Source organism: Oncorhynchus kisutch, linkage group LG1, assembly GCF_002021735.2.
Source record: "Oncorhynchus kisutch isolate 150728-3 linkage group LG1, Okis_V2, whole genome shotgun sequence".
Classification (NCBI taxonomy): Eukaryota; Metazoa; Chordata; class Actinopteri; order Salmoniformes; family Salmonidae; genus Oncorhynchus; species Oncorhynchus kisutch.
In genome coordinates, this window is record NC_034174.2 from 32,791,842 (window position 1) to 32,817,662 (window position 25,821).

The 25,821-nt window shown below is 42.3% G+C and overlaps 1 protein-coding gene across 3 annotated transcripts in view; it reads right to left on the reverse strand.

Moving 5' to 3' along the window:
• dstyk (dual serine/threonine and tyrosine protein kinase) overlaps nt 1–23,696 on the reverse strand; it is a 43,939-nt gene extending 20,243 nt beyond the window's left edge. The window contains exons 1-10 of one of the 3 annotated variants that reach the window (XM_031819576.1): nt 23,279–23,696; nt 23,007–23,098; nt 22,594–22,810; nt 17,601–18,010; nt 6,568–7,053; nt 6,233–6,428; nt 5,517–5,755; nt 5,276–5,359; nt 4,971–5,147; nt 4,345–4,474 (exon numbers count right to left, since the gene is read on the reverse strand). In XM_031819576.1, coding sequence (XP_031675436.1) covers nt 4,345–4,474; nt 4,971–5,147; nt 5,276–5,359; nt 5,517–5,755; nt 6,233–6,428; nt 6,568–7,053; nt 17,601–18,010; nt 22,594–22,798 — 1,927 coding nt within the window. In that variant the 5' untranslated portion in view covers nt 22,799–22,810; nt 23,007–23,098; nt 23,279–23,696. Of the gene's footprint in view, nt 1–4,344; nt 4,475–4,970; nt 5,148–5,275; nt 5,360–5,516; nt 5,756–6,232; nt 6,429–6,567; nt 7,054–17,600; nt 18,011–22,593; nt 22,811–23,006 lie in introns of all 3 variants that reach the window. The other 2 variants (XM_020490197.2, XM_020490205.2) reach the window with 2 other exon arrangements.
• Between the last annotated feature and the right edge of the window lie 2,125 nt (nt 23,697–25,821).

Here is a 25,821-nt window from a genome sequence, read left to right on the forward strand (position 1 = left end):
TCTTCCTTGCCGAGCTGCCTTTCAGGTTATGTCGATATAGGACTCGTTTTACTGTGGATATCAATACTTTTGTACTTGTTTCCTCCAGCATCGTCACAAGGTCCTTTGCTGTTGTTCTGAGATTGATTTGCACTTTTCAAACCTTAGAACGCGTCTCCTTTCTGAGTGGTATGATGGATGCGTGGTCCCATGATGTTTATACTTGCTTACTATTGTTTGTACTGATGAACGTGGTACCTTCGGGCATTTGGAAATTGCTCCCAAGGATGAACCAGACTTGTGGAGGTCTACAATATTTTTTCTTGGCTGATTTCTTTTGATTTTCCCATGATGTCAAGCAGAGGCACTGAGTTTGAAGGTAGGCCTTGAAATACATCCACAGGTACACCTCCAGTTGACTCAAATGATGTCAATTAGCCTATCAGAAGCTTCTGGAATTTTTCTGGAATTTTCCAAGCCGTTTAAAAGGCACAGTCAAGTTAGTGTATGTAAACCCACTGACCCACTGGAATTGTGATACAATTAATTATAAGTGAAATAATCTGTCTGTAAACAATTGTTGGAAAAATTACTTGTGTCATGCATGAAGTAATGTCCTAATTGACCTGCCAAAACTATAGTGTGTCAACAAGAAATTTGTGGAGTGGTTGAAAAACAAGTTAATGACTTCAACCTAAGGGTATGTAAACTTCCGACTTCAACTGTATTCATCGCCAAACCCACTGGCTCCAGGTCATCTATAAGTCCTTGCTAGGTAAAGCACCGCCTTAGCTCACTGGTCACCATAGCAACACCCACTCGTAGCACGCGCTCCACAGGTATATTTCACTGGTCATCCCCAAAGCCAGCTCCTCATTTGGCTGCCTTTCCTTCCAGTTCTCTGCTGCCAATGACTGGAACGAATTGCAAAAAAATTAAAATAAATGTTTTAAATCACTGAAGCTAGAGTCTCATCTCCCTCTAACTTTAAACATCAGCTGTCAGAGCAGCTTACCGATCACTGTACCTATACACAGCCAATCTGTAAATAGCACGCCCAACTACCTCTTCCCCTTATTATTACTTACCCTCTTGCACCCCAGTATCGCTACTTGCACATCATCATCTGCACATCGATCACTCCAGTGTTAATGCTAAATTTGAATTATTTCACCTAGTTATTGCCTACCTCCCTACTCTTCTACATTTGCACACAGATTTTTCTATTGTGTTATTGACTGTACGTTTGTGTCGCACTGCTTTGCTTTATCTTGACCAGGATGCAGTTGTTCTCAACTGGCTTACCTGGTTAAATAAAACACTTGTTTTTTTTAAATCACTGGGGCCAAAATTCCTGTCATCCAAGACCTCTATACCAGGCGGTGTCAGGAAGGCCCTAAAAATTGTCAAAGACTCCAGCCACCCTAGTCATAGACTGTTCTCTCTGCTACCGGACAACAAGTGGTACCAGAGCGCGAAGTCTAGGTCCAAGAGGCTGCTAAACAGCTTCTACCCCCAAGCCATAAGACTCCTGAGCATCTAATCAAATGGCTACTCGGAACTATTTGCCCCCCCACACACACACACACACACACACACCTCTTTTACACTGCTGCAACTCTGTTTATTATTATCATCTACTAACCAGTTCCCCCTAACTTTGACTGTACTGGTACCCCCTGTATATAGCCTCGCTATTGTCATTTTACTGCTGCTCTTTAATTATTAGTACTTATATTGCTCTTTTTATTTTTATTGAAACTGCATTGTTGGTTAAGGGCTTGTAAGTAAGCATTTCACTATGTCTACCTACACCTGTTGTATTTGGTGCATGTGACAAATAAAATTGTATTTGTTGACACTCAAACCGGGGCACCAGGCACCTACTACCATACCCCGTTTAAAAGCACAAATCTTTTGTCTTGCCCATTCACCCTCTGAACGGCACAGGTACAAAATCCATGTCTCAAGGCTTAAAAATGATTCTTTAACCGGTCTCCTCCCCTTCATCTTTTTTTGGGGGGGGGGTTATCAAGGGAGGGACAGAAAAGTAATGTTTGGGAAAGATTTTTCGAAGTGGTACAAGAGGATGATCGCAGTGTGATGATTGTGAGGCTCTATACAAATTTGACAGTCTTAAGACGGGGATTTCAAATATGCCTGTCACGTCAAAGGAACTGCAGTCTACTGTTCAGATGGAAACTGAAATCTTTAGACCTACAATCACTCACATAGCCTGCATAATTAAACATTTCCTGCAGTAAAATTATACACCAAATGTAGGCAAAATGCTGACTCGGTAACAGGAGTGTAGAAATATGATATTTCTTTCAGCATCTTGAGAGAATGCGAATGCTCAGTTAGATACCATCTGTAGCGGCACCATATTTATCAGCATCATAAAAGCTGATAGTATTTCAACCACATAACATATGCATCCAAACCTGAAATCTTATCAGAAACATGTTGGGTCGTTTTAACAGCTTTCCATTTCCTTAAAGATGACAAAAAACTTTACCGATGTCAACTAGATTGAAGCATTCATTCTATTGATTTATGACATTCTGGCGAGTAAAGGTTTATCTAGTCTTCTAGGGCAACATATGACCGAAGAGAATCTGCATGCATCTAATTATAGATAAGGCCTACCAAAATGTCAGAAATTATAATCAGAACCATCTCAAATCAGGCCAAAAAAATCCTGCCCCCCTGTCAAAAAAATAATAATTCTGCTGTCTTTGACTGTATAGTGTATTTTCTATATTTGCAGGTAAGAATTGGGCGCAGGCCTCAGTTTTTCACATATAGTCGGGCGATTGTGGCTGGGTTATTAGCAATTGCGGGCGGGTGCGGGTTTACAAACATCTGACCCGCACACCACTAGTGTGTGTGTGTGTGTGTGTGTGTGTGTACGTACAGTGCCTTCGGAAAGTATTCGGACCCCTTGACTTTTAACACTTACGTTACAGCCTTATTCTAAAATTGATTCAATGTTTTTTTCCCCCCTCTTAATCTACACCCCATAATGACAAAGTAAAAACAAGTGTCGAAAAACTGAAATATCATATTTACATAAGTATTCAGACCCTTTATTCAGTGCTTTGTTGAAGCACCTTTGGCAGCGATTACAGCATCAAATCTTCTTGGGTACGACGCTACAAGCTTGGCACGCCTGTATTTGGGGAGTTTCACATTCTTCTCTGCAGATCCTCTCAAGCTATGTCAGGTTGGATGGGGAGCGTTGCTGCTGCACACACTATTTTTAGGTCTCTCCAGAGATGTTCGATCAGGTTCGCCTCCAGTCTGAGGTCCCGAGCGCTCTGGAGCAGGTTTTTATCAAAGACTTCTGGACTTTGCTCCGTTCATCTATGCCTTGATCCTGACTAGTCTCCCAGTCCTGCTGCTGACAAACATCACCAGAGCTTAAAGCTGCCACCACCATGCTTCACCGTAGGGATGGTGCCAGGTTTCCTCCAGAAGTGACGCTTGGCATTCAGACCAAAGAGTTCAATATTGGTTTATTCAGACCGGAGAAACGTGTTTCTCATGGTCTGAGAGTCTTTAAGTGCCTTTTGGTAAATTCCAAGCGGGCTGTCATGTGCCTTTTACTGAGGAGTGGCGTCCGTCTGGCCACTCTACCATAAAGGCCTGATTGGTGGAGTGTTGCAGAGATGGGAGAAACTTGCAGAAGGACAACCATCTCCAGAGGAACTCTAGAGCTGTCGGGTTCTATGTCACCTCCCTGACCAAGGTCCTTGTACCCAGATTGTTCCATTTAGCCAGGCAGCCAGCTCTAGGAAGAGACTTGGTGGTTCCAAACTTCTTCCATTTAAGAATGATGGCGGCCACAGTGTTCTTGGGGACCTTCAATGTTGCAGAGATTGGTTGTCCTTCTGGAAAGTTCTCCCATCAATCCTTTCTCAGAGCTCTACGGACAATTCCTTCGTCCTCCTGGCTTGGTTTTTGCTCTGACATGTACTGTCAACTGTGGGACCTTAGACAGGTGTGCCTTTCCAAATCATATCCAATCAATTGAATTTACCATAGGTGGACTCCAATCAAGTTGTAGAAACATCTCAAGGATGATCAATGGAAACAGGATGTACCTGAGCTCAATTGAGTATCATAGCAAAGGGTCTGAAAAATTACGTAAATAAGGCATCTTTTTAATACATTTGCAAAAAAATAAATCTAGGTTTTCACTTTGTCATTATGGGGTATTGCGTGTAGATTGCCGAGGTTGTAACAAAAATGTGGAAAAAGTCAAAGGGACTGAATGCTTTCTCAAGGCACTGTATAAGCGTGTGTGTATATATGAGAGAGAGAGAGCGAGCGAGAGAGCGAGAGAGAGTGTGCGTGTCTCACCATGCAACAGCACGTCTCGGAGGGAGCGGCTCTCCAGAGACAGGCGGGCCAGCCGTGGGGCGTGGTCTTTCCTCACACGCAGCCACAGGTCCTCAGTACGCTCCAACCGCCCCGTGTGACCTTCCTCCAGCTACACATATACATGTTATTGGTTGAAATCTCATAGGCAATTGTACAAAACAAACACAGCTACTCAGTATGCTCCAACAAATGTTTACGACATTCCTCCACATAACACCATCAGAAAAAAAACAGTGGGTCTTTAGCAATCATGACAATCACATTGTCAGTCGTGGTGACAACCCTCAAAGCAATTTGATCATTGAGATCAAAGAAATTCAAACAGAAAAATCAAACTTGTTGCAAAACAAAAGCCATGACTGACGAGTGGCTTAAGTGAGACATTGCAAGTAAGCAGGCTGAGAGTCCCAAGACATAGCATGAACAGAACCTGGCAAAACTGGTTGAAATGGTTGATAGTTCATTTTAACATAATTGCAAACAGTTTTTCCCGCTGGGAAAGAAAGTAGCAGCCAAGGCAAAACCAGATGGAGTGTGTGAAGGTGCATGAAAAACAAGGTTTCCAGTTTGAGACAAAAAGGTTAGCCGAGGCTGGGTTGGTGTACCTGTCGCAGGGAGGCAGCAAAAGCGTCGTGGGAGCTGTTGAGGCGTGTTCTGAACTGGGAGCAGATACTCTTCGCCAGCTTGGCAGCACTCAGGCTCTCTATGGCATCCTGGGCCACATTTCTCTTCCACTCTGGTGTGATGGCAGGAGGGTTCACAAACGTTATCCTCTGGATGATCTTCATAGGGGAAGAGAGAAAGCGGGAGAGAGAGCATTTGTGAGTTGCTATTTTGCTAATGACAAATCAAGGTTGTTGTTATTCCAAAAAAAGACTCATATTCCAGAGGCTTGACTGGGAATTGTTACTTGTTTGATCTGCTCCCAGACAAGTCTCGTAACAGAGGATCCTGAATGGAAGGTCACCTCCACGTGATAGGCAGCGTTAAGGATCTGACCAAGACAGGCAGAGAAATGGAGAGAAAACAGAACAAGATGTTATTATTTAAGTTAAAACATCTCGTGGGAAAAATTTAATTACATACATAGTCTTTCACGTCGTCTTTTGAGGAATCCTATTAGCTAACGTTGTGACTTTACACACACACACCTGTTTGAGGTGGTTGGAGGTGACGTTGTGGACGGAGGACTCCATGTTGGACTTCTCCAGGCTGTTTAGACAGCGCTCAAGGGTTCCTACAAAGCTCTCCCTCAGGTAGTCCACAGAGCTGATCAGCTTGTTGGCCACCGCTTGGTTTAACCTCACAACTATCAGCTCCTGGATCTGGTGGATGCAGGATTTTATAACCTTTGAAGTAACAGGCTCTCCATTGGTCGCCACTATGAGGTCTGTGAGGTCAGAGAAAGACACATTGAATGAAAGCGCGAGTGAAAGATAATGTGACATTTCACAGTGACATTTTTCAAGTAGGCTAAATGTTTTTTCTTACATTAAATGCATAATTTGTAACCTGTCAAGTGGTATTCAATGTTTTTGGCAAAGTACCATATTGACACCTGCTGCTGACTGAACAATGTATCTTCCTCCCTCTCTCCCCACACCATGCCAACTTTTTGACACTTCTGCATTTTGCAACTAATCATGTCTTTGGTTGCATCTACTTTTTGTGTCAGCTGTATGTCCCACATGAACAATTAAGGTCCTTTTAGTTCCTACACAGGTCACCTCAAGATTGTGTCTTGTCAACTCAGTGTCATCCATCACTAACTGAAGGTCAGTTTGGGGTCAGTAGTACAGCTATGGTATGCTATTATCTCAGAGACTTTTGACAGCATCAGTCTTTAGTTGGCCTTTGGCCTGTGTACCTGTGAACTCCAGGTTGGCAGCATCCTCCAGCAGCTGTTCCTTCATGCTGCTCAGCGTCTCCACGATCATCTCCTTCATCTCCTCCTGCTTGCGGTTGGCAATGGCCATCAGGGAGGTGAACAACTCGCCCTCCTTCTCCCGCGTGTACTCCAGCCGCCGCGGCGTGATCTGCAGGTCCCTCTGCATGTCAAAGGCCTGCAGCCAGGGAGAGAAGGATAAGTCAGTCTCTGCCACCACTATCCTTTTTCTCTACTTCAAATTAAACAACTTTGTTACACAATATAGATTTAATTAGCTAATTGATTGAATCCCACACAGAAGTCCCTCTACTCCCCTGGTTGATGAAGAGGTCGAGGCAGCGGCAGTGCACCCCGTTGAGCAGGTTAGCAGCCTCCACATGCTGGAAGTGGAGCACCTGGCGGGTGAAGGGCACCAGGAGGCGGTGTAGCCTCTCAAAGGCCTCCCCCAGTACGCTCTGGGGCTTGGTGGCCAGGCTGGGCGTCTGGGAGGGGGCTCCGCAGGAACAGTTCCCTACTGGGGTACTGAGAAAGCCTAGGGACAGCAGTTGCTTGTAAAGGGGGCTCTTATCCCTCTCCAGGCGCCGGCTGGGCTCGGGGGAGGCCTCGGCTGGGATACGGATGAAGAAGATGGGGAAGGGGAGCGTATCTTTGACTTTCCTCAGCTCGGCCACCTGCTCGGCAGTGAGGGTGTCCTGGTTGAGCGCATAGAGTATGATGGGAACCACGTTACGCGTGCAGTCCTCCAGGGCCTCCTCGATGGGCTGGACACTGGGACACGGCACCACCATGATTTTCGCCTCCTGACAGAACAGGGAAGATACTTCAGTCATTCAAATGGTCCTAGCAGCACTCAGACACTTATATAAATGTTGTGGAGAAATCTAAATACTTACCAAAAGGCTAATTCTCTGGGATTAGTTATTTTAATCCAAAGATTTAGGTTGAGCAAACATACAGGGGAGTACAGAATATTTCTCCAAATCACCATTGGCTCCAACATACACTACTACCACCATCTTGTTGATGATTGTACAACAGTCACATAACAGTTTCTAACTAGGACATAAATGAGTGCCATCCCCCATAAACACAAACAGTCTGGTCATGGGAAAGGGTATGGAGGGCAACAGAACACCAAGCAAGAAAACCTTTTTGCTCCACTTTTGATGAATTATACAGTAACAGAAATAGAACGAGAGAGGGAAAGAAATGAGTGGGGAGCACAGTGTAAAAGAGAGAAATGACAAACGCAGCCACACAAAGGAGGCAGTTAGTCCTGTCTCCAAGAAACAAGCGCTGTGGCCAACTGAGCAGTTTCTTTGGAACAAAGATCGGTTGTAAACAAATTTTTCTAGGCTATCAAAATAAATAGAATGTTTGAATTTTCATAATACAATCGATTTCCAAATGTAGTCCAACAGCTGAATATCTGTGGGCTACTTTATCACAGCTATATCAGACAATGGACTGTTTCAACCCGCAATCTGCATATCTTTTTCCCTTTCAGTCTGACAAGTTGTCTAGATAGAGACACATCTAACATGCTGTCAAACGTCTAATGTGTCACTTCAAAACAGCATTCTCCAATAATAGCATACTTGGATAGTCTATGCTAAAGATGTCTCGACCGATTGTTGAAAACAAGCAGGACATTCTAGGCTATATGAATGTGTGGCAGACTAATGTCGGGGAGGTTACGTAGCTCTGAAACACACATCCAAAGGTTAGCACTATCCCAGTTCTGTGTATCACTGTGTGGGGAGTCCAGGGGAGATGGGGTGGGGAGGTAATTAGAGAGTTAGTGCTTTCCTCTACTGGTCTCCCAAAATGGGGCGTTACAATTCTGCCATGGCTGTGTGAATGTCACAGTGGGCTGAGAGCTGCTTCCCTGCCTGCCTCTAGCCCCTGAGTAAACAGCAGCTGGGTACACCTCTGAACCACTGCTCTGACTACATCATTAAACCACATCTTAGCCCACCTACCCGTCCTGGCACATGCGTTTGAATTAAATTGAGTAAACAATAGCAATAGCTCCCCATCTAGCCTACCCTATCTTATTTTACTAGGCAAGTCAATTAAGAACAAAATCTTATTTACAATGACTGACTACACTGGCCAGACCCCAACAACGCTGGGCCAATTGTACACCGCCCTATGGGACTCCAGTTGTGTCCAGTTGTGATACAGCCTGGAATCAAACCAGGGTCTGTGAGGCCTCTAGCACTGAGATATAGTGCCTTGGACCGCTGCGCCGGTCGGGAGCCAAATCTGACTTTCCTTTAACACTGAAAACAAAACAGGAAAAATAAGATGGGTACAGGAGCACCTCCACTTAATATTTACTCATGTGTGTACGTAATCACACAGGTCGTCACATATAGACTTACTCTGGCTCTGTGACTGCTCCATTCATACTCAGAATCCTGCCTTGACAATTTAACACAAAAAAAGAGACCAAAACCAATAACAGGGCAACCTGACAAATAAGCTCATTTTGGGCACCAAATAATAAGCTTGCTATTAGAAATCATTTGGCAAAACACCAAAAAAATAAAAAGGTAAACCATGACATGCGCTAATAAACAGTGCCTTCAGGGAGGCATCTGGGCATAACCATGGAAACGTCATCACAGCGAAGGGTTTGGAAGTTATGTGCCCTGGTCATGTGAATCGCATCAGATCAGGGCCATTAAGTGGTGGAGGGTGGGCGGGGGGCCAGGCGGCCGACAAAGCAGTGCAGGCAATGCCTGCAGGGCTGTCTGGGGCCTGTCGACGACCAGCTAAGCGAGGCCTTTGTTTGAAGGATTAAGCGCTACTTTTTTTGGCCAGCACGTGACAAGTGAGTACAGTGTACTCCACCCACCAAGGCATGTTGATCAGCCGAGCAAGATGGGCTACATGTCTATCCAACTGGTACAGGACTCAACGAGTCCTCTGTATGCAACACCACACCACATTTTCCTGGTGCCCCTTAAAGAAATTGAACCCAGAGAGGGAGAGTTCTGACTAACATGAAAAATCTACTCTGTGCAGTAATCTGTGTGACAGCTAAGCCATGTGTGAGAGCTACATTTCCAGCCTGGAGAGAAATTTAAAAACAAGCCTACCCTTCTAGTTCCCATTTGAGAACAAACTAACGTCTCATCAGTGGGATGACGGTAACAGCAAAGTCAGAAACTCACTCATGTGCCAACCAAACAGGCATTTATAATATCAATGCTGTAACGTCAATGAGCATACTAAAAAGTAAAAGGACCCTTTACCATTAATCCTGCTACTCTGTGATATTTGTAGGCTTACATGGTAAACAGAATCCCACCATCAGAATCCTCCTCACATGTCCAAATTGCATCCAAACAAGAACCTCTATATCCAAGGACCCCATTCACTAACGGTTGTCACCCCTACGGTCCGTCAGGCAATCTCAAACCACCTGGTTGGAGACTGCTTCTACCCGAAGGCAGTGCAGATATTGAATAGCTGACTGTGTAGCTAATGTTTCATCCGCAAGTACATGGAGTAGCCAGCCAAATAAAAAAAGTTGCCAGCCAGGGTGCTCCGTGCCAGGGGGGGTGGGGGCGCGCGCTTCCCCCCAGGGTAAATACTAGTGGCCTCTAGAACATTCTAATGCTTTGATTACATCCAAAATACACTTAAAATTATAAATACTTTAACGACTTGGTAAAATTAGTTTCGGTATTGAGTAGAAAGACATGACTTTACAATTAAAATGACTCAAAATTGATGAATGTGTTAGTTGTTTTGGATATTATGTAGACCTAGGTCTATATTATCAGGACTATTTTCTACGTAAGATGACTAAAGAACGACCGATAACCGTCTGGTTCAATATATCAGGCTGATATTGGCCTTTTCTAGGCTATCGGCCCTTCTCTACCAGCTTTGACGATAGTCCCTCTACATCGCAAAGCTGGTGCTATGCCAGCCGCCACTCACCGCCTGAGCACTGCACAATGCCGAGGAATGTCTAGCTGGGAAAATCAGCAGCAGAAGCATGGCGGCTCAATCTCCAACAAAGGTGCAGCATTGAGAAATTGATGAATTGACACAGTGCCCAAAATCAAACTCCTGTTACAAATATTTGTGAATTCACTAATAAGGCTCGTGTCAACATGCCCTGACATGCATGCAATAAGCAAGCTAGCTAAGCATATAGCTGTGTGACCTTTTAACAAAGATTATCAGAACTAACCCTTTCATCTGTGGTGCTAGCTAGCTAGATCAGCTACTTTGCGAGCTACCCGGCTAGATAAATATGGTGCTGAGTTGTCATATAGGAGCTAATAGCCAACGTAGCTAGCTAACGTTAGCTGGTTTACAAACACGGAACCATTTTCGGCAAAGAGACATCGGACTTGCGGTGTAAAATTAGCCACACTGAATAAAAATATAAAATGCAAAAAATGTCATAAGGAAATCAGTCAATTGAAAGAAAATCATTAGCCCCTAGTCTATGTACTTCACATGACTAGGAATACATATGCATCGGTTGGTCACATAACGATTAAAAACAACAAAAAGTTGGGGCATGGATCAGAAACCACTCAGTATCTGTCTGGTGTAACCACCATTTGCCTCACACAGAGAGACATCTCCTTCGCATAGAGTTGATCAGGCTGTTGAATGTGGCTGTGGAATGTTGTCCCACTCCTCTTTAACGGCTGTTGCCAACGGAAGTTACTTGATATTGGTGGAAACTGGAAAACGCGTTCATACACGTCAATCCAGAGCATCACAAACATGCTCAATGGATGACATGTCTGGTGAGTATGCAGGCAATGGAAATAGACATTTTCAGCTTCCAGGAATTGTGTAGAGACCCATGCGACATGGGGCCGTTCATCCTTATGCTGAAACAAAAGGTGTTGGCGGTGGCTGAATGGCACGACAATGGGCCTAAGGATCTCGTTGCGGTATCTGTGCTCTCAAATTGCCATTGATAAAATGCAATTGTGTACATTGTCTATAGATTATGCCTGCCTGCACCATAACCCCACCATGAGACACTCTGTTCACAATGTTGACATCAGCAAACCGCTCACCCACACGAAGCCATACACACGGTCTGCCACAGACAGTTAAAACCAGGATTAAATCAGTTTAGAGCAAACTTCTCCAGCGTGCCAGTGGCCATCAAAGATGAGCATTTACCCACTGAAGTCCGTTACAATGCTGAACTGCAGTCAGGTCAAGACCCTGGTGAGGATGACAAGCACGCAGATGAGCTTCCCTGAGACAGTTTCTGACAGTTTGAGCAGAAATTCCTCGGGTGTGCGAAACCAGTTTCAACTGTCCGAGTGGTTGGTCTCAGACAATCCTGTAGGTGAAGAAGCCGGATGTGGAGGTCCTGGGCTGGCGTGTTTACTCTGGGTCTGCGGTTGTGAGGCTGGTTGGACGTACTGCCAAATTCTCTAAGACGACCGAGGTGGCTTATAGTAGAGAAATTAACACTAAATCCTCTGGCAACAGCTCTGATGGACATGCTTTTTATTGTCCTCAGCACAAGGTGCACCTGTGTAATAATCATGCTGTTTAATCAGCTTCTTGATATGCCACACCTGTCAGGTGGATGAATTATCTTGGTAAAGGAGAAATGCTCACTAACAGGGATGTAAACAAATTTGTACACACCATTGGAGAGAAATAAACTTTATACATATGGAACATTTCTGGGACCTTAGATTTCAGCTCATGATCCATGGGAACAACACTTCACATGTTGCGTTTATATTTTTGTTCAATGTATTTACTAGTGTGCTGATCTGACCAGCCATAATCGTATCTGTAAATTGACAGTTGATAGTCAGATTAGATGATTGTCATAATAGGGAAAGAAAGAAGTGTTTAAAAATTCCAAAATAAAAAGGTGGAATGTTTATGGACCAAGAAAGCTGTAGATCAGCGCACCTGTGTGCATTCTCACTTCTCAAACTACAGGCAGATATGAGCCATTCAGACAGAACTTCCATCGTCGTTTCACCTTATGAACATTTATGGCTTGGTAGCAAACGGCATCGCCATTGAGCTAGTTCTCATAGCAGCAGTGAACAACACCAAGTGACATGAGCAATTGAGAAAGATGTGAAAGGAAGCAGAGTTACAGCTTCACTCTATCCAGTCGTAGCATAGGATCAAGTTACAACATGCCCATTTCTTGACAGATGGTGTTACTATCCAATTGAGTTGTTTCAAATTTCATCCTGGGTTGTTTAGAGATGCTTCCTGACAGCTGAAGGAAAATGACAACAAAAAAATAAGTTGCATTGAATAGATATTTTATATTCTCAAACTAACAGCAGTGGCTATCCTATGCAAATGTTGATCAGCAGATTAATAAGTCCCAAATGGAAAGCAAACAGATTGTCATCTGTAGAACCATACACTGTACTTATCAGCCAAAACAAGCTCAATAACAATGCATGCACAATCCTATTGAATATGCACACACCTGTATTGTGAGGAGGCCTATGCCATCTTAATTTACCCAGTTTATTATTACCATTATGTTGTTATGTAGTTCGTTTTCAATCTAAGTCACAATTATTGTTTGATTTTAAAATTAATGCAAACATGGCTGTTGCTGGAAAATGTCCAAATGTATTCAGACCACTTCCCTTTTTCCAAATTGTATGTTACAGCATTATTCTAAAATTGATGAAATAAAAATAAAAACTTAAATCTACACACAATACCCAATAACGACAAAGCGAAAACAGGTTGGACATTTTTTGCAAAAGTATTACAAATAAAAAGCTATGTATTCAGACTTGAAATTGAGCTCAGGTGAATCCTGTTTCCATTGATCATCCTTGATGTTTCTACAACTTGATTGGAGTCCACCTGTCGCAAATTCAGTTGATTGGACATGATTTGGAAAGGCACACACCGGTCTTTATAAGGTTCCACAGTTGACAGTGCATGTCAGAGGAAAAACCAAGCCATGAGGTCAAAGCGAATTATCCGTAGAGCTCCGAGTCAGGATTGTGTTGAGGCACAGATCTGGGGAAGGGTACCAAAACATTTCTGCAGCATTGAAGGTCCCAAAGAACACAGTGACCTCCATCATTCTTAAATGGAAGAAGTTAGAAATCACCAAGACTCTTCCTAGAGCTGGCGGCCCGGCCAAATTGAGCAATCGGGGTAGAAGGGCCTTTGTCAGGGAGGTGACCAAAAACCCGATGGTCACTGACACATAGCTCTAAAGTTCCTCTGTGGAGAACCTTCCAGAAGGACAACAATCTCTGCAGCACTCCACCAATCAGGCCTTTATGGTAGTGTCCAGACGGAAGCCACTAGTCCGTAAAAGGCACATGACAGCCTTTAGCCTGAATGCCAAGCATCACGTCTGGAGGAAACCTGGCAACATCCCTACAGTGAAGCATGGTGGTGGCAGCATCATGCTGTGCGGATGTTTTCAGTAGCAGGGACTGGAAGACTAGTCAGGATCGAGGGAAAGATGAACGGAGCAACGTATAGAGAGATCCTTGATGAAAACCTGCTCTAGAGTGCTTAGGACCTCAGACTGGGGCGAAGGTTCACCTTCCAACAGGATAACGAAGAGCCCGGACCTCAATCCCATTGAGCACGTCTGGGACCTGTTGGATCAGAGGGTGCAGGCTAGGGCCATTCTCCTCAGAAATGTCTGGGAACTTGCAGGTGCCTCGGTGGAAGAATGGGGTAACATCTCACAGCAAGAACTGGCAAATGTGGTGCAGTCCATGAGGAGATGCACTGCAGTACTTAATGTAGCTGGTGGGTGCCCCCCCTCCCCTTGTTCAGAGACACATTATTACATTTCTGTTGGTCCATGTCTGTGGAATTTGTTCAGTTGATGTCAGTTGTTGAATCTTATGTTCATACAAATATTTACACATGTTAAGTTTGCTGAAAATAAACAGTTCACAGTGAAAGGACATCTTTTTTTTGCTGAGTTTACATTTGTAAAAATTCCAAAAACCTGTTTTTGATTTTTCATTATGGGGTATTGCTTATAAATTGAGGGGGAAAAAACAATTTAATACATTTTAGAATACGACTAACGTAACAAAATGTGGATAAAGTCAAGGGGCCTGAATACTTCCCAAATGCACTGCATTTTCAAAATGCTTACTACCTCCAGCTCACATTGCAAAGTGTTAGGTGACGTGCTGATAGGCAGCCTATCGCTGCCTATGTTCATGAATGGAGGAGCTCTGCAATTACCAATTGAGTAATTCAAAAGGCTCTCGCACATCTGAGCTATCTTTTTTGCAGGTGCATGGTAGCAGTTGAGATGGAAAATGATAAGGAACCCACCCACAACTATTGATAGGATCACTGCTCTTTAATAAGCTTTACGTATCAGCCTTCAGAGCTTTTGTGAGTTTCTTTTCAAATTAGCACCCTTATGTAGACCTAGCCCCACCCACATCCGTTCCACGCATCGAATGGGGTTTGAGTCGAAGAAAAACAAAGTGTGCTACCAAATATAACAATATGCATTTCATAAATATTCGAATAAAGTTGAGAAATAAAAAGTAGTTATTTTAATCATGGCCATCAAAACTAGGGATGCACGATATATCAGTTAACATATCGGAATTGGACGATATTTGCTAAAAATGCCAACATCGGTATCAGCCCAATGTCTTGTTAAGCCAGTGCAAAACTGATGCCAAAGCTGACGTGCATACCTATATAAACGTTGGTACATGACGTAATGACACCACGTAAAATTGCTCTACACGTTCAACACAGCATTCCTAACCTAGCCCATAATGTCTGCTGTGTTGATCGAGCAGTCAACAAGTCAAGCAATCATTTGATAGAGTAAGAACTTCAGCAAGACAACTCAAAGGCTAAATCCATTAACGCCAAGATAATGGAATTTATTGCCCTTGACAATCAACCGCTCTCTGTTGTGGGTGATGTTGGCTTTCGCAACTGGTCGAGCACCGGTACACACTAACGTCACCAAGTGCGCTATTTTTCCAGATGTTGCCCTACCGGAGTTACACAGTAATAGCGTCACTGCTATTAGTTTCACGACATACTATGGAACGCCGTTTGGGTCTTTGCTTGTCAAAAAAGATATGTCAAATAACAGTTCTATTATAGAATGTTGTGTTTTCTGAATTTGCATGAGCAAGCCAAGCGCCACCACTACTATCAGTAGCACTGTCAAAACTGTACAACAAAAAGTTTGCAAACAAGCAAACACCAGCCACAAACAATGTGTTAACAATACAAGGTTGGTAATAAAGCATTATTTGTTTGACCGCAACTGGGGTAGCCAGCTAGCTTTAGCTTGGTACCTAGCTAGCACCAATACAACTAGCCTGTAAACAATGACCAGTAGAAACTGCAGTTATTTTCACTATACTTGTGAGTAAGTACTAGCTAAGTAGCCACTTGTTGTTTGCCTATTGAAATTGTACTTCATGAAAATAAATAGCTAGTCAGCTACTTAACCCTGTCGCCCAAAGCTAACATTATAAGCAGCCGGCTAGCTTCATCTGGCTTGTGAGGCTCAACCGGACCGGGTTATGTGTTGTGAAGCTAGCCACAATAAGGATAGGGCACAAGTGGAATTCGCAGTTTTCCTTCAAAATAAAAGTACCTATTTGAAAGTGATGCAGAAGGAATCATGTCATATTTAGACTATATAAATGTTAAAGGTTGGAATGTGAAGCAATGAAATGGGGTATCAGTCTACTCGGTGACACCCACAGAACACAACTGTTTAGAGTTTACACAAAAATAAGCATTGTAGCTCTTATCTTGGAACTGTGAGTGTGAAATCACCTCCCCAGTCAGCCTATGATGTGTATTGACATTCATATTGCACTGTACATCTTTACTTAAGGATTGGGATCAATGAAACGGGGTATCAGTCTACTCAATATGCAAGATATTTTTTCCCCCCAACATCCTCCTCAGAGTTATCAGACTCCAAAACATTCACAGTATTGTTTTTCTTCAGGAATAGTGTTCAATACACATAGGTTAACAATAAATGTGGCTCAATTCCCAGTTGTTTCAGAGTCCCGCAATAAGAGTTACAACAGTAATGTTCTCTGGGTGTCACGGAGTCATTGATCCTCAATCCATAGGCAAGACTGCACAGTGAAATAAGTATGCCCACAATGCAATTCTAAAGTATAATACATCCAGTGTTACGTCAGATTGTCAAATTAACAAATTGTCTTTTGTTGATTTTATATAACATTCCAACCTCGTTTAGCATGATCTATTCAATTATGGCATAATTATACTATTTGCTTCACTGTCAATGACATACTTTTATTTTGAAGGCTAACCACAAAGTTCTCCATTGTGGCTAATCCATATTGTGACAAGCTTCACGGATGGGTCCGACCACCGTTAATCATCAAATCAAATCAAATAAGAACGGTCTTATAAATTAGGGTTATTTTAGATGACACATAGCTATTAAGTTAGCTAGCAAACTATAGCTACTTTTCGTTTTGCCATGTTTTTGTGGAAGAACATTGTTCGCATCCATCAGCTAGCTAGCTTTTTTTTAATGACCAGCACTGTAGGTGTGCGATACAACTACCAGCATCATAGCATATGTATCAATGAATCGTTGTGGCATATGAAATTCGAGTGATAGTGTAATCAATTTGTAATACATTTGTAATAACTACGTAAAAGTATGAATGTATGAACGCATTAAATTATTGTGACATGCAGTCATATTCAGGTAAGCGAGCTTATTTGACACGTCAAACAGTGTTATTTGATGTATCTTTTTTGACATGCAAAGACCCAAATGGCGTTCCATAGAAATCCTGAATGAGACAAACTGAACAACGAAACAGCACAGCAAGTAAGTGAAAGAAATGTTTTGATTATGTTTTACTGGTAATGGGGACATATGTAAATGACAACAAAATAATGTGTTGGTCAGCGTGGTGTGTGTGTAACCTTTATTTAACTAGGCAAGTCAGTTAAGAACAAATTCTTATTCACAATGGCGGCCTACCCCAGACGACGCTGAGCCAATTGTGCGCCGCCCTATGGGACTCCCAATCACGGCCGGATGTGACACAGCCTGGATTCAAACCAGGGACTGTAGTGATGCCTCTTGCACTGAGATGCAGTGCCTTAGACCGCTGTGTCCATGTGTGTGTGTTAACTATTCAACTGTACAAGAATGCTTAAAAGGCCACTAAAATGTTTTATGTTTTTTGCAACAAGGAAAATGTCGGTTTCGGTCAAAAATGTAATATCGGTGCATCATTAATCAAAACTGTTAAACACATTTCACACCAGCAGAAACAATTATCAGAAGCAATTAAGGATAACGGAAACCCTGGTGTACCTGTAGCAGAGGGTGGTGCAGGGTGATCTCTAGCTCGGCCAGTCTGTGGGCGGGGTCCTCACATTCCTCCTGGATCTCCAGATCCTCCCTGGGCACCGTATCCCAGCGCCCACAGTGGGCCGCCAGCTGGTGCACCAGCTCATACTGGCCGGGCAGCGCCAGGCTGAGCCGCGTCTGGCGCCCGTGGGTGAAGCACAGCTTCCTCCTCTTGCAGGCCGTGCCATGAACGCCATTGCAGGCCTCGCCCGCCACGGGACCTAGGGGCAGGAGCCGCTCCCCCAGCAGGCAGTTGAGCAGCTGGTAGCGTGCGGCACAGTCCTGGCCAAGAACCAGGATGTAGGGGGCGCTGCCCACGCTGCTGTGCAGGAACTCCTCTTCATGCCGGGGGAAAAAGATGTAGCTCAGCTGACCTGGGAGGAGAAGGTACAACATGTAGAAGGTACAACACCGCCTGGTACAGCAACTGCTCAGCATCTGACCATAAGACGCTAGAGGGTAGTGCGTACAGCCCAGTACATCACAGGGGCCAAGCTTCCTGCCATCCAGGACCTATGTAATAGGCGGCGTCAGAGGAAAACCCATTAAATTGTCAAAGACTCCAGTCACCCAAGTCATCTGCTATCGCACAGAAAGCGGTACCAGAGCACCAAGTCCAGGATCAAAAAGGCTCCTTAACAGCTTCTACTCCCAAGCCATAAGAATGCTGAACAATTAATCAAATGGCCACCAGACTATTTACATTGCCCCCCCCCCCCCCCCAATTGTTTTTTACACTGCTGCTAACTATCATCGATGCAGTCACTTCACCCTTACCAACATGTACAAATTGCCTCAACTAACATGTACACTGACTCTACCGGTACCCCCTGTATATAGCCACGTTATTTTATTGTGTTACTTTTTACTTTAGTTTATTTGGTAAATATTTTCTTAACCATTTCTTCAACTGCATTGTTGGTTAAGGGCTTCTAAGTAAGCATTTCACAGTAAGGTCTACACTTATTCGGGCATGTGACAAATAAAGTTTGATTTGATGTATAGAAGGGAATAGTGCTGGGGGACAGGGGGGGCTTGAGTCATTGTGCCTCTCCCTTCTGAGGGGTAAGGAAGGAACCTTTATTCTTCAGGTATTAGACTTAGAAACAATCTGCAAATGTTGATAATACAATGTAATGTTATATAACACCAAACAAACAATCCACTTTATCTTTGAGCAAATTCCAATGATTGGCTTACAATACAGAAATAACTTGCTTCAGCTTTAACTGGACCTGTTGTGAACTGGTGTCTGGCATCGCTCTGTCTGCACTTCTGGCATATGAAAGGCCTGAGGGATAATCTATTGTGTTTACTTCAAAAGCCCCTCAGACTCATCTGTTATCTCCTGACCCATCTCCGTGGCAACCCATATTAACAACAAACAATTCATCCTGGCTCATCACCGGAAGTGGTCATAATCCTCCATGATGCTGAGTCATGGTCTATTTCAGTTAAACAACAGACAAAGAACAGAGGCCAGAAATGGAATACCACTCCTTTCTCCCTCCCCACCCCTTCTTTTCTTTTCTCCCTCTATCACCATCCTGTTGCTCTGCAAATGTTAATCTGGTATTACCCTGCCTAGTGTTTGACCTAAAACATTATAGATGCAGGAACAATCCAATGAATGATTGAACCACAGGAAATGTATTTTTTTTTAAGATACTTAATGTACTGTCTACAGGGCAATTCCACAATAACAGACTCCGATTTTTCACTTAAAATGTCAAACAAACTATTACTAGAGCTTGAAGCATGTCATCTAGCATGACAACCACTGGTTTGTTGTTAGCCTTTACTATGAAGGTTTGACAAAGATACATACATATTGTATAGGCCCACTTGATGGGAAGGGTATGGTTAGATTGGCTTTTCCCATGAAATTTGACATTCTAGATGCACTAGATTGAAAGAATGAGAATGTTGAAAAACATTATTGGAAATGTGGATGCAAGTGTGTGTGTGTACTAGTGGAGATACTAAGCCCAAACACACCTTAAAGCTGTGGTTTTCAACTGGTTTTACCTCAGTACCCAAATTGAACCAGGTCGCAATCCAATATTCGCATCGTGATTTTATGTTGCCAAAATCCAATCCGAAAAACTACTTTTAATGCTATATTGATAGTAAATGTACCAATTGTATGACAAGAGAACAATAGTCCCACCCTTTTCATGTCAATAATTCCACCAGTTGAGAACCGCTGCCTTAAAAATGGACAACTAGCGGTCCTCCTACTTTTGGGTAGTCAATTAGCCCATGTCTGCTAACATTTAGATAGCTGGCTAAACTAACTTATCTAAACCTATAGTAATCATGGTCAAATTACCAATCGGGGGCCCCCATCAATTGTTAGTGACTCTCACTCAGATATCATATTCCAAACTGCAAACATTTCTCTCCGCCCCATGACAGAATGTGTAGAATTGCAGCAAACATGCTTTAGAATTGCAACATTCTCTCTATGCCCCATGGCAAAATGTATAAACTTTCAGGAAATTAACTTCAAAACATATTTTCTCTCTCTGCTGTCAAGAGGGGGTTGTTAAAATATTCTGCTCACATGATGAATACAGATTTTTTTCTGGCCCACACCCCCATTAAAAGTTGCCCATCCCTGCTCTACAGAGTAGCTCTCTACATAGTTCTACAAACTTTAGCGCGACAGATTTTTTGGAATGCAACACAAACAGAGCTCCGTAGCTCAGCTTTCGTAGACTGAAATCCCTTTGGGACAGGAAGGTTGGGCTTAAATGACAGCCGTATACAGTGGTGAGGAGGAGCTCAGTAGAGCCTTTGTGTCCGGAAGTAATTTAGCCATTGACATTATGTGGAGTTGCTATTTTCTCAAGTCAATTAACTTGACGTTCCTGGATAACTCATTATACTAATAAAGTCTGATTTAAATCAACAAAGAGTTTTTTTTTTATAAAGTAGAGTACAATATTGTACATATCTGGCAGTGTTGGCAAAATCACTACATATCCCATTGAGCCAAGCGGGGAGAAGCTGTCACATTTTCAAGACCAGTAAGAAACGTTCGGCAAAACCTACGCCAATGACGGCGCTGGATCTCAAAACTGAACTTAGATCTGTGTTAAGTAGCAATGATAGCTCGAACCAGTCATGACTTTTCAACAAAATAAATAATTTTCAAGTTTCTTTCCAGTACATTTCTTTGTTCGATGATTGTATAACTAGGAAAGGAGTATTGAAGTTGAGGGTGCAATGTTTATGAAGTTTGGCAATGAGGACAAAAACTAGCATAGTTCAGCTAGCCAGCTAGTTCAGCCAGAGAAAATCTTGGGTCTGGATACAGCTGGGTGCACATGCACACTAGGATAATTCAGGACACAGATTGTAGTTTTTATGCCCTGAAATCAGGAGCTGGCAGCAAAAAGTTTGATTAAACAATTCAGAGAAACTAATACATCAGTTGACACATTTATGGACAGCGAATCGATATACAATCCCAAAATCAGTTGCACCTGTCAATAGTAAAACAAAGCTTCAAACAATGTTTGAGTGAACCCAAATCCAGAAAATGAATGGTGAAGTGGCTTCCGGACTTGGTAATCTCCTCCTCCTCCTCACCACCAGTATACCTTGGCTCAAAATAACTAATCTCCTAAACAGGAACTTGAGAATCACACCCACACCCTGCTCATCAGCCCACTTACTTCGAGGTCAGGCAATCCCCAAATCAACTTGTTTAGTGACTACTTCTATGTTTATCACCACCAGTACATGTTTCCTTTTAGCCTCAGTTCCTTAAGTGGGAATCTCTGCATATTTGTGGCACTTTGTCCTATTGTTGAGAAAGACTTACTGGTCCTAATCTCTTCATTCTTTCCCTCTAAATCCTATTTAATGCATTTTCTACAGTCTACGTGTTGGCAAGGAAAGAGGGGAAACAAGACATTTAAGCCTACCTCATCACCCATTCAGAAGACAGTTCAGCTCATTTTTATTTTACCTTTATTTAACTAGGCAAGTCAGTTAAGAACAAAATCTTATTTTCAACGACGGCCTAGGAACAGTGGGTTAACTGCCTGTTCAGGGGCAGAACAACAGAACGGCAGCTCGGGGATTCGAACTTGCAACCTTTCGGTTACTAGTCCAACGCTTTAACCACTAGGCTACCCTGCCGCCCCAATAATAGTTATCCACCTGTTTTGCCATCCCACCACTGTATATAGATTGAGTACAGGTCGGAACCCTGTGTGCCCTGTAGGAAATGCCCTACCTCAGCAGAACCTGCACACATTCCCAACTAGAACATTATGGGATGTGTATCAATTTTGCTGTGCCATTTCCAATCCTCCTTGAATGACCACAATCAGAAGAGTTTCCATTCAAACTATGGCTAATATAGAGTGACAGACATTCCTGTGTTTGTGGTCGGATATGTTTACAGGGCTTGTCGATGGGCTTTATGCTGGGAGCAACAATCATATTACAATTCAAGAGTTTGTTGAGTGGTCACTCAACAAAGGCAAAATCTGTATTTTTTTAGTGTGAGATTTTTGGTAATTTAGCAGAAAATGCATACTTTTTTTCTGAATATAAGTTTCTCAAATGCTAGTCAGGATAGGCCTACATGTTAATAAAATGTGTTTATCATGTTCTTTATCATTTGTATAATTTACTTCCTTTCCCAAAGGATCACTGATTGTGATCCAAATGTAAGACAACAAAATGATAATTACTGTAGAATGTAAAATAATCACAGGGTCATTCAATGACAGGCATATGAGTACTGTAGCTGCATGAAGCCACCATGGATAAATGTAACCTCAAGAACTGTGTGTGACATTCAATAAGGCCTAACCCTACCCATGTTTAGCGAAGCATGATGTATTCTGAGAAATGTGGGAGTTTTACTCTACATTATGTTGTGATGATGCCATGGTTAATTATATTGGTAACAAATCCGAAGAGCTGCACATCTTACCTGCCTCCAGAGCAGCTGCCTCGGAGCTGGCGGCCGATGCGCAGGCATTACTGTAGTTCTGTTTTATTTCCCGGAAAAATGCGTTGGTCTCTTTCAGATTATTTTTTAGTTGTATGGAGTGTTTATTGTAGCCGTTGAAGATCCGGGTTAATTCTCGAGCTAAAGGAGTCACTTTCTGCAAATTTCCGCCACCGATCCCCTCCATGGCAATTCGAGTCTGCAATGAGACACAAATGGGAGAACGTTTTTCTCTTTAATACTAACGTAACGTTACCACCCTATGAACCGAATATAGTAGACATATGGGTCCCAGTCTAATTGCCAGTTTAATTGCCATTGAAAGTGAACTACTGGACAAGGGTGCAGGGAGTGATCGTCAATATGTGATTTACTGCTCAGTTTCAGTGAGTTACCTGGTCTCACTTATTTGGATTTCCAGTATTGTTCAACTACTTTCATCAGCATCCCAAATGTTTGATAACCACCTCTAGCAGAGGAAAAAAACCTAGGGAGTGCCCCGGGTCATGAATGACAGACAATCAGTCCAAAAAATTCCACAGTGATTTAAACGCACGGTTTTGCAGGCGAAACCGCAGTCGCGGGTAACGTTAATTTACTGCCGTGGGTAACTAGCTAATTCCGTAGCAAAATCACTGCATCAAAGTGCACAAATAAACAAACTCACTTTGAACGGAAGATATCTTGATAGCCAATGTCCTCCAAAATAATTGAACAAACGACTGGCTTAGCTAACATTAGCTGTACGCCGTTTCTAGCCCTAACTAGCTAGCAGGGTCTCAAAGTTAGTGAATTGAGATGACCAATGCCAACTACGCTAGCTAGCTCCGTAGCTTCATTTACCTTCCTATCCTAGCCAGCAAACCAGGCATCGTATTCCATGCTAATCTGTTTTAAAATAATTGCCACATTACCCCAACCGACGTCATTACGTAAGCTCCCTCAAGCATTTTTTTTAACTGGTGCTATCTACAGAGACCCTGCTAATTTGATGTCTAACCAGAGATACTTTTAAGAAATTAAATTGTAAACTCCATTCGATTGGTATTAACGCCCGCGCGGTGCATTCTGGGCGATTCTGGGACAAGGCGCGCACATCTTCAAGGAGTGAATGGGAGTCAATTGGGTGCGAGCTCAAAAATCCAACATTTGCATAAATTACTGGAATAAGACACACAGCATTACACATATTGTGTGAGATAATTAACTTGTTCTCGCATAGCTTTGGAATTGTGACATTACGAGGAAAATAGGCAGGTTTCTCGACTCAATCCCTGATTTCTGGAAGAGATTGCGTGACGCAGCATGACAACGTGACCATTCATTGGCCATTGAAATCCCTATTAATTCAGGGCTTTATTGACATGGGAAATATATTTACATTGCCAAAGCAAGCGAAATAGATAATAAACAAAAGTGAAAAGAACAATACAAAATGAACAGTGAACATTACACTAACAAACGTGCCAATATAGACATTTCAAATATGGCTATATTGGGGCGGCAGGGTAACCTAGTGTTATTCAAATCCCTGAGCTGACAAGGTACAAATCTGTCATTCTTCCCCTGAACAGGCAGTTAACCCACTGTTCCTAGGCTGTCATTGAAAATAAGAATTTGTTCTTAACTGACTTGCCTAGTTAAATAAAGGTAAACATATATAAATGTAACAATGTGCAAATAGTTAAAGTACAAAAAGGAAAATATAAATATGGTTGGTATTGACAATGGGGATTGTTCTTCACTGGTTGCCCTTTTATTGTGGCAACGGGTCACATATCTTGCTACTGTGATGGCACACTGCGGTATTTCACCCAATAGATACGGGCATTTATCAAAATTGAATTTGTTTCCTAATTCTTTGTGGGTCTATGTAATCTGAGGGAAATATGTGTCTCTAATATGGTCATACATTTGGCATGAGGTTAGGAAGTTCAGTTTCAGTTTCAACCTCATTTTGTGGGCAGTGTGCACATAGTCTTCTCTTGAGAACCAGGTCTGCCTACAGCGGCCCCTGTCAATAACAAGGATATGCTCACTGAGTCTGTAGTCAAAGCTTTACTAAACTTTTGGGTCAGTCACAATGGTCAGGTATTCTACCACTTTGTACTCCCTGTTTAGGGCCAAATAGCATTAATATTTGCTCAGTTTTTTTTGTTAATTCTTTGCAATATGTCAAGTAATTATCTTTTTGTTTCCCCATGATTGGTTGGGTCTAACTGTGTTGCTGTCCTGGGGCTCTGTGTGGTCTGTTTGAATCACCAAGGTGAAGTTGATTTTATATTCACACATTCGGACATTCAACAGACATTCACCACAAGTCATTTAAAGTGTAAAAATCAATAACTAATTCACAGATTGTCACAGAATCATCAAACTAGATAGAATTTATTCTAGAAATGTCTAGCATACTTTTACAACCGTTGTTTTGAGTAGAAATTCCAGTTGACTTGATAGAAATACATAATCTATCAAATGCCATTTAAAGCGGTATAAATCAATAGCTAATTCACCGTTTGTCACAGAAACATCAAACTAGGTATAATTCATTCTATAAATGTCTATCATAGCTTTACAATCTTTGTTTTGAGGAAGAATTCCAGTTGACTTGATAGAAATAAATAACATCTATAAAATGAAATTTAAAGCTATATAAATCAATACCGTTTTCACTAATGACAAAATCATCAAACTAGGTATGATTTATTCTATAAATGTCTAGTAGACTTTTACAAGCTTTGATTTGAGTAGAAATTCCAGTTTTGATTTGATAGAAATACATAACATCTCAAATACTACATTTAAAGATGAAGAAATCTAATTCAGTGATTGTCTCAGGAAAAAAGTGAAAATATGCATTTATTTGCAATATCTTTAAAGAAATGTTCATTTCAAGTGCAAATTGTTCTATATGAAGTAGACTATGTTTATAATCTGAAACTGTGTACCAAATCAATGTTTGCATTTTTAGTGCAACAGTTCCACAGTTTAAAGTAGTTACAAGGCACAACAGTAATCTATTTATACGTCTCTAATTTAACAGCAAAGAGGCCCCTTCCAATCATTTCCTATTTTGGCTTTGTTGAAGTCCTGCCATCCCCAGACAAACTGAATGGTACCATCTCTGGCACGCAGAGCATTCTATCTGCAGTATTAAACAGATACTACAGGGTTATGTTTATTTACATGTAAATTACAGTTCTGGAATAC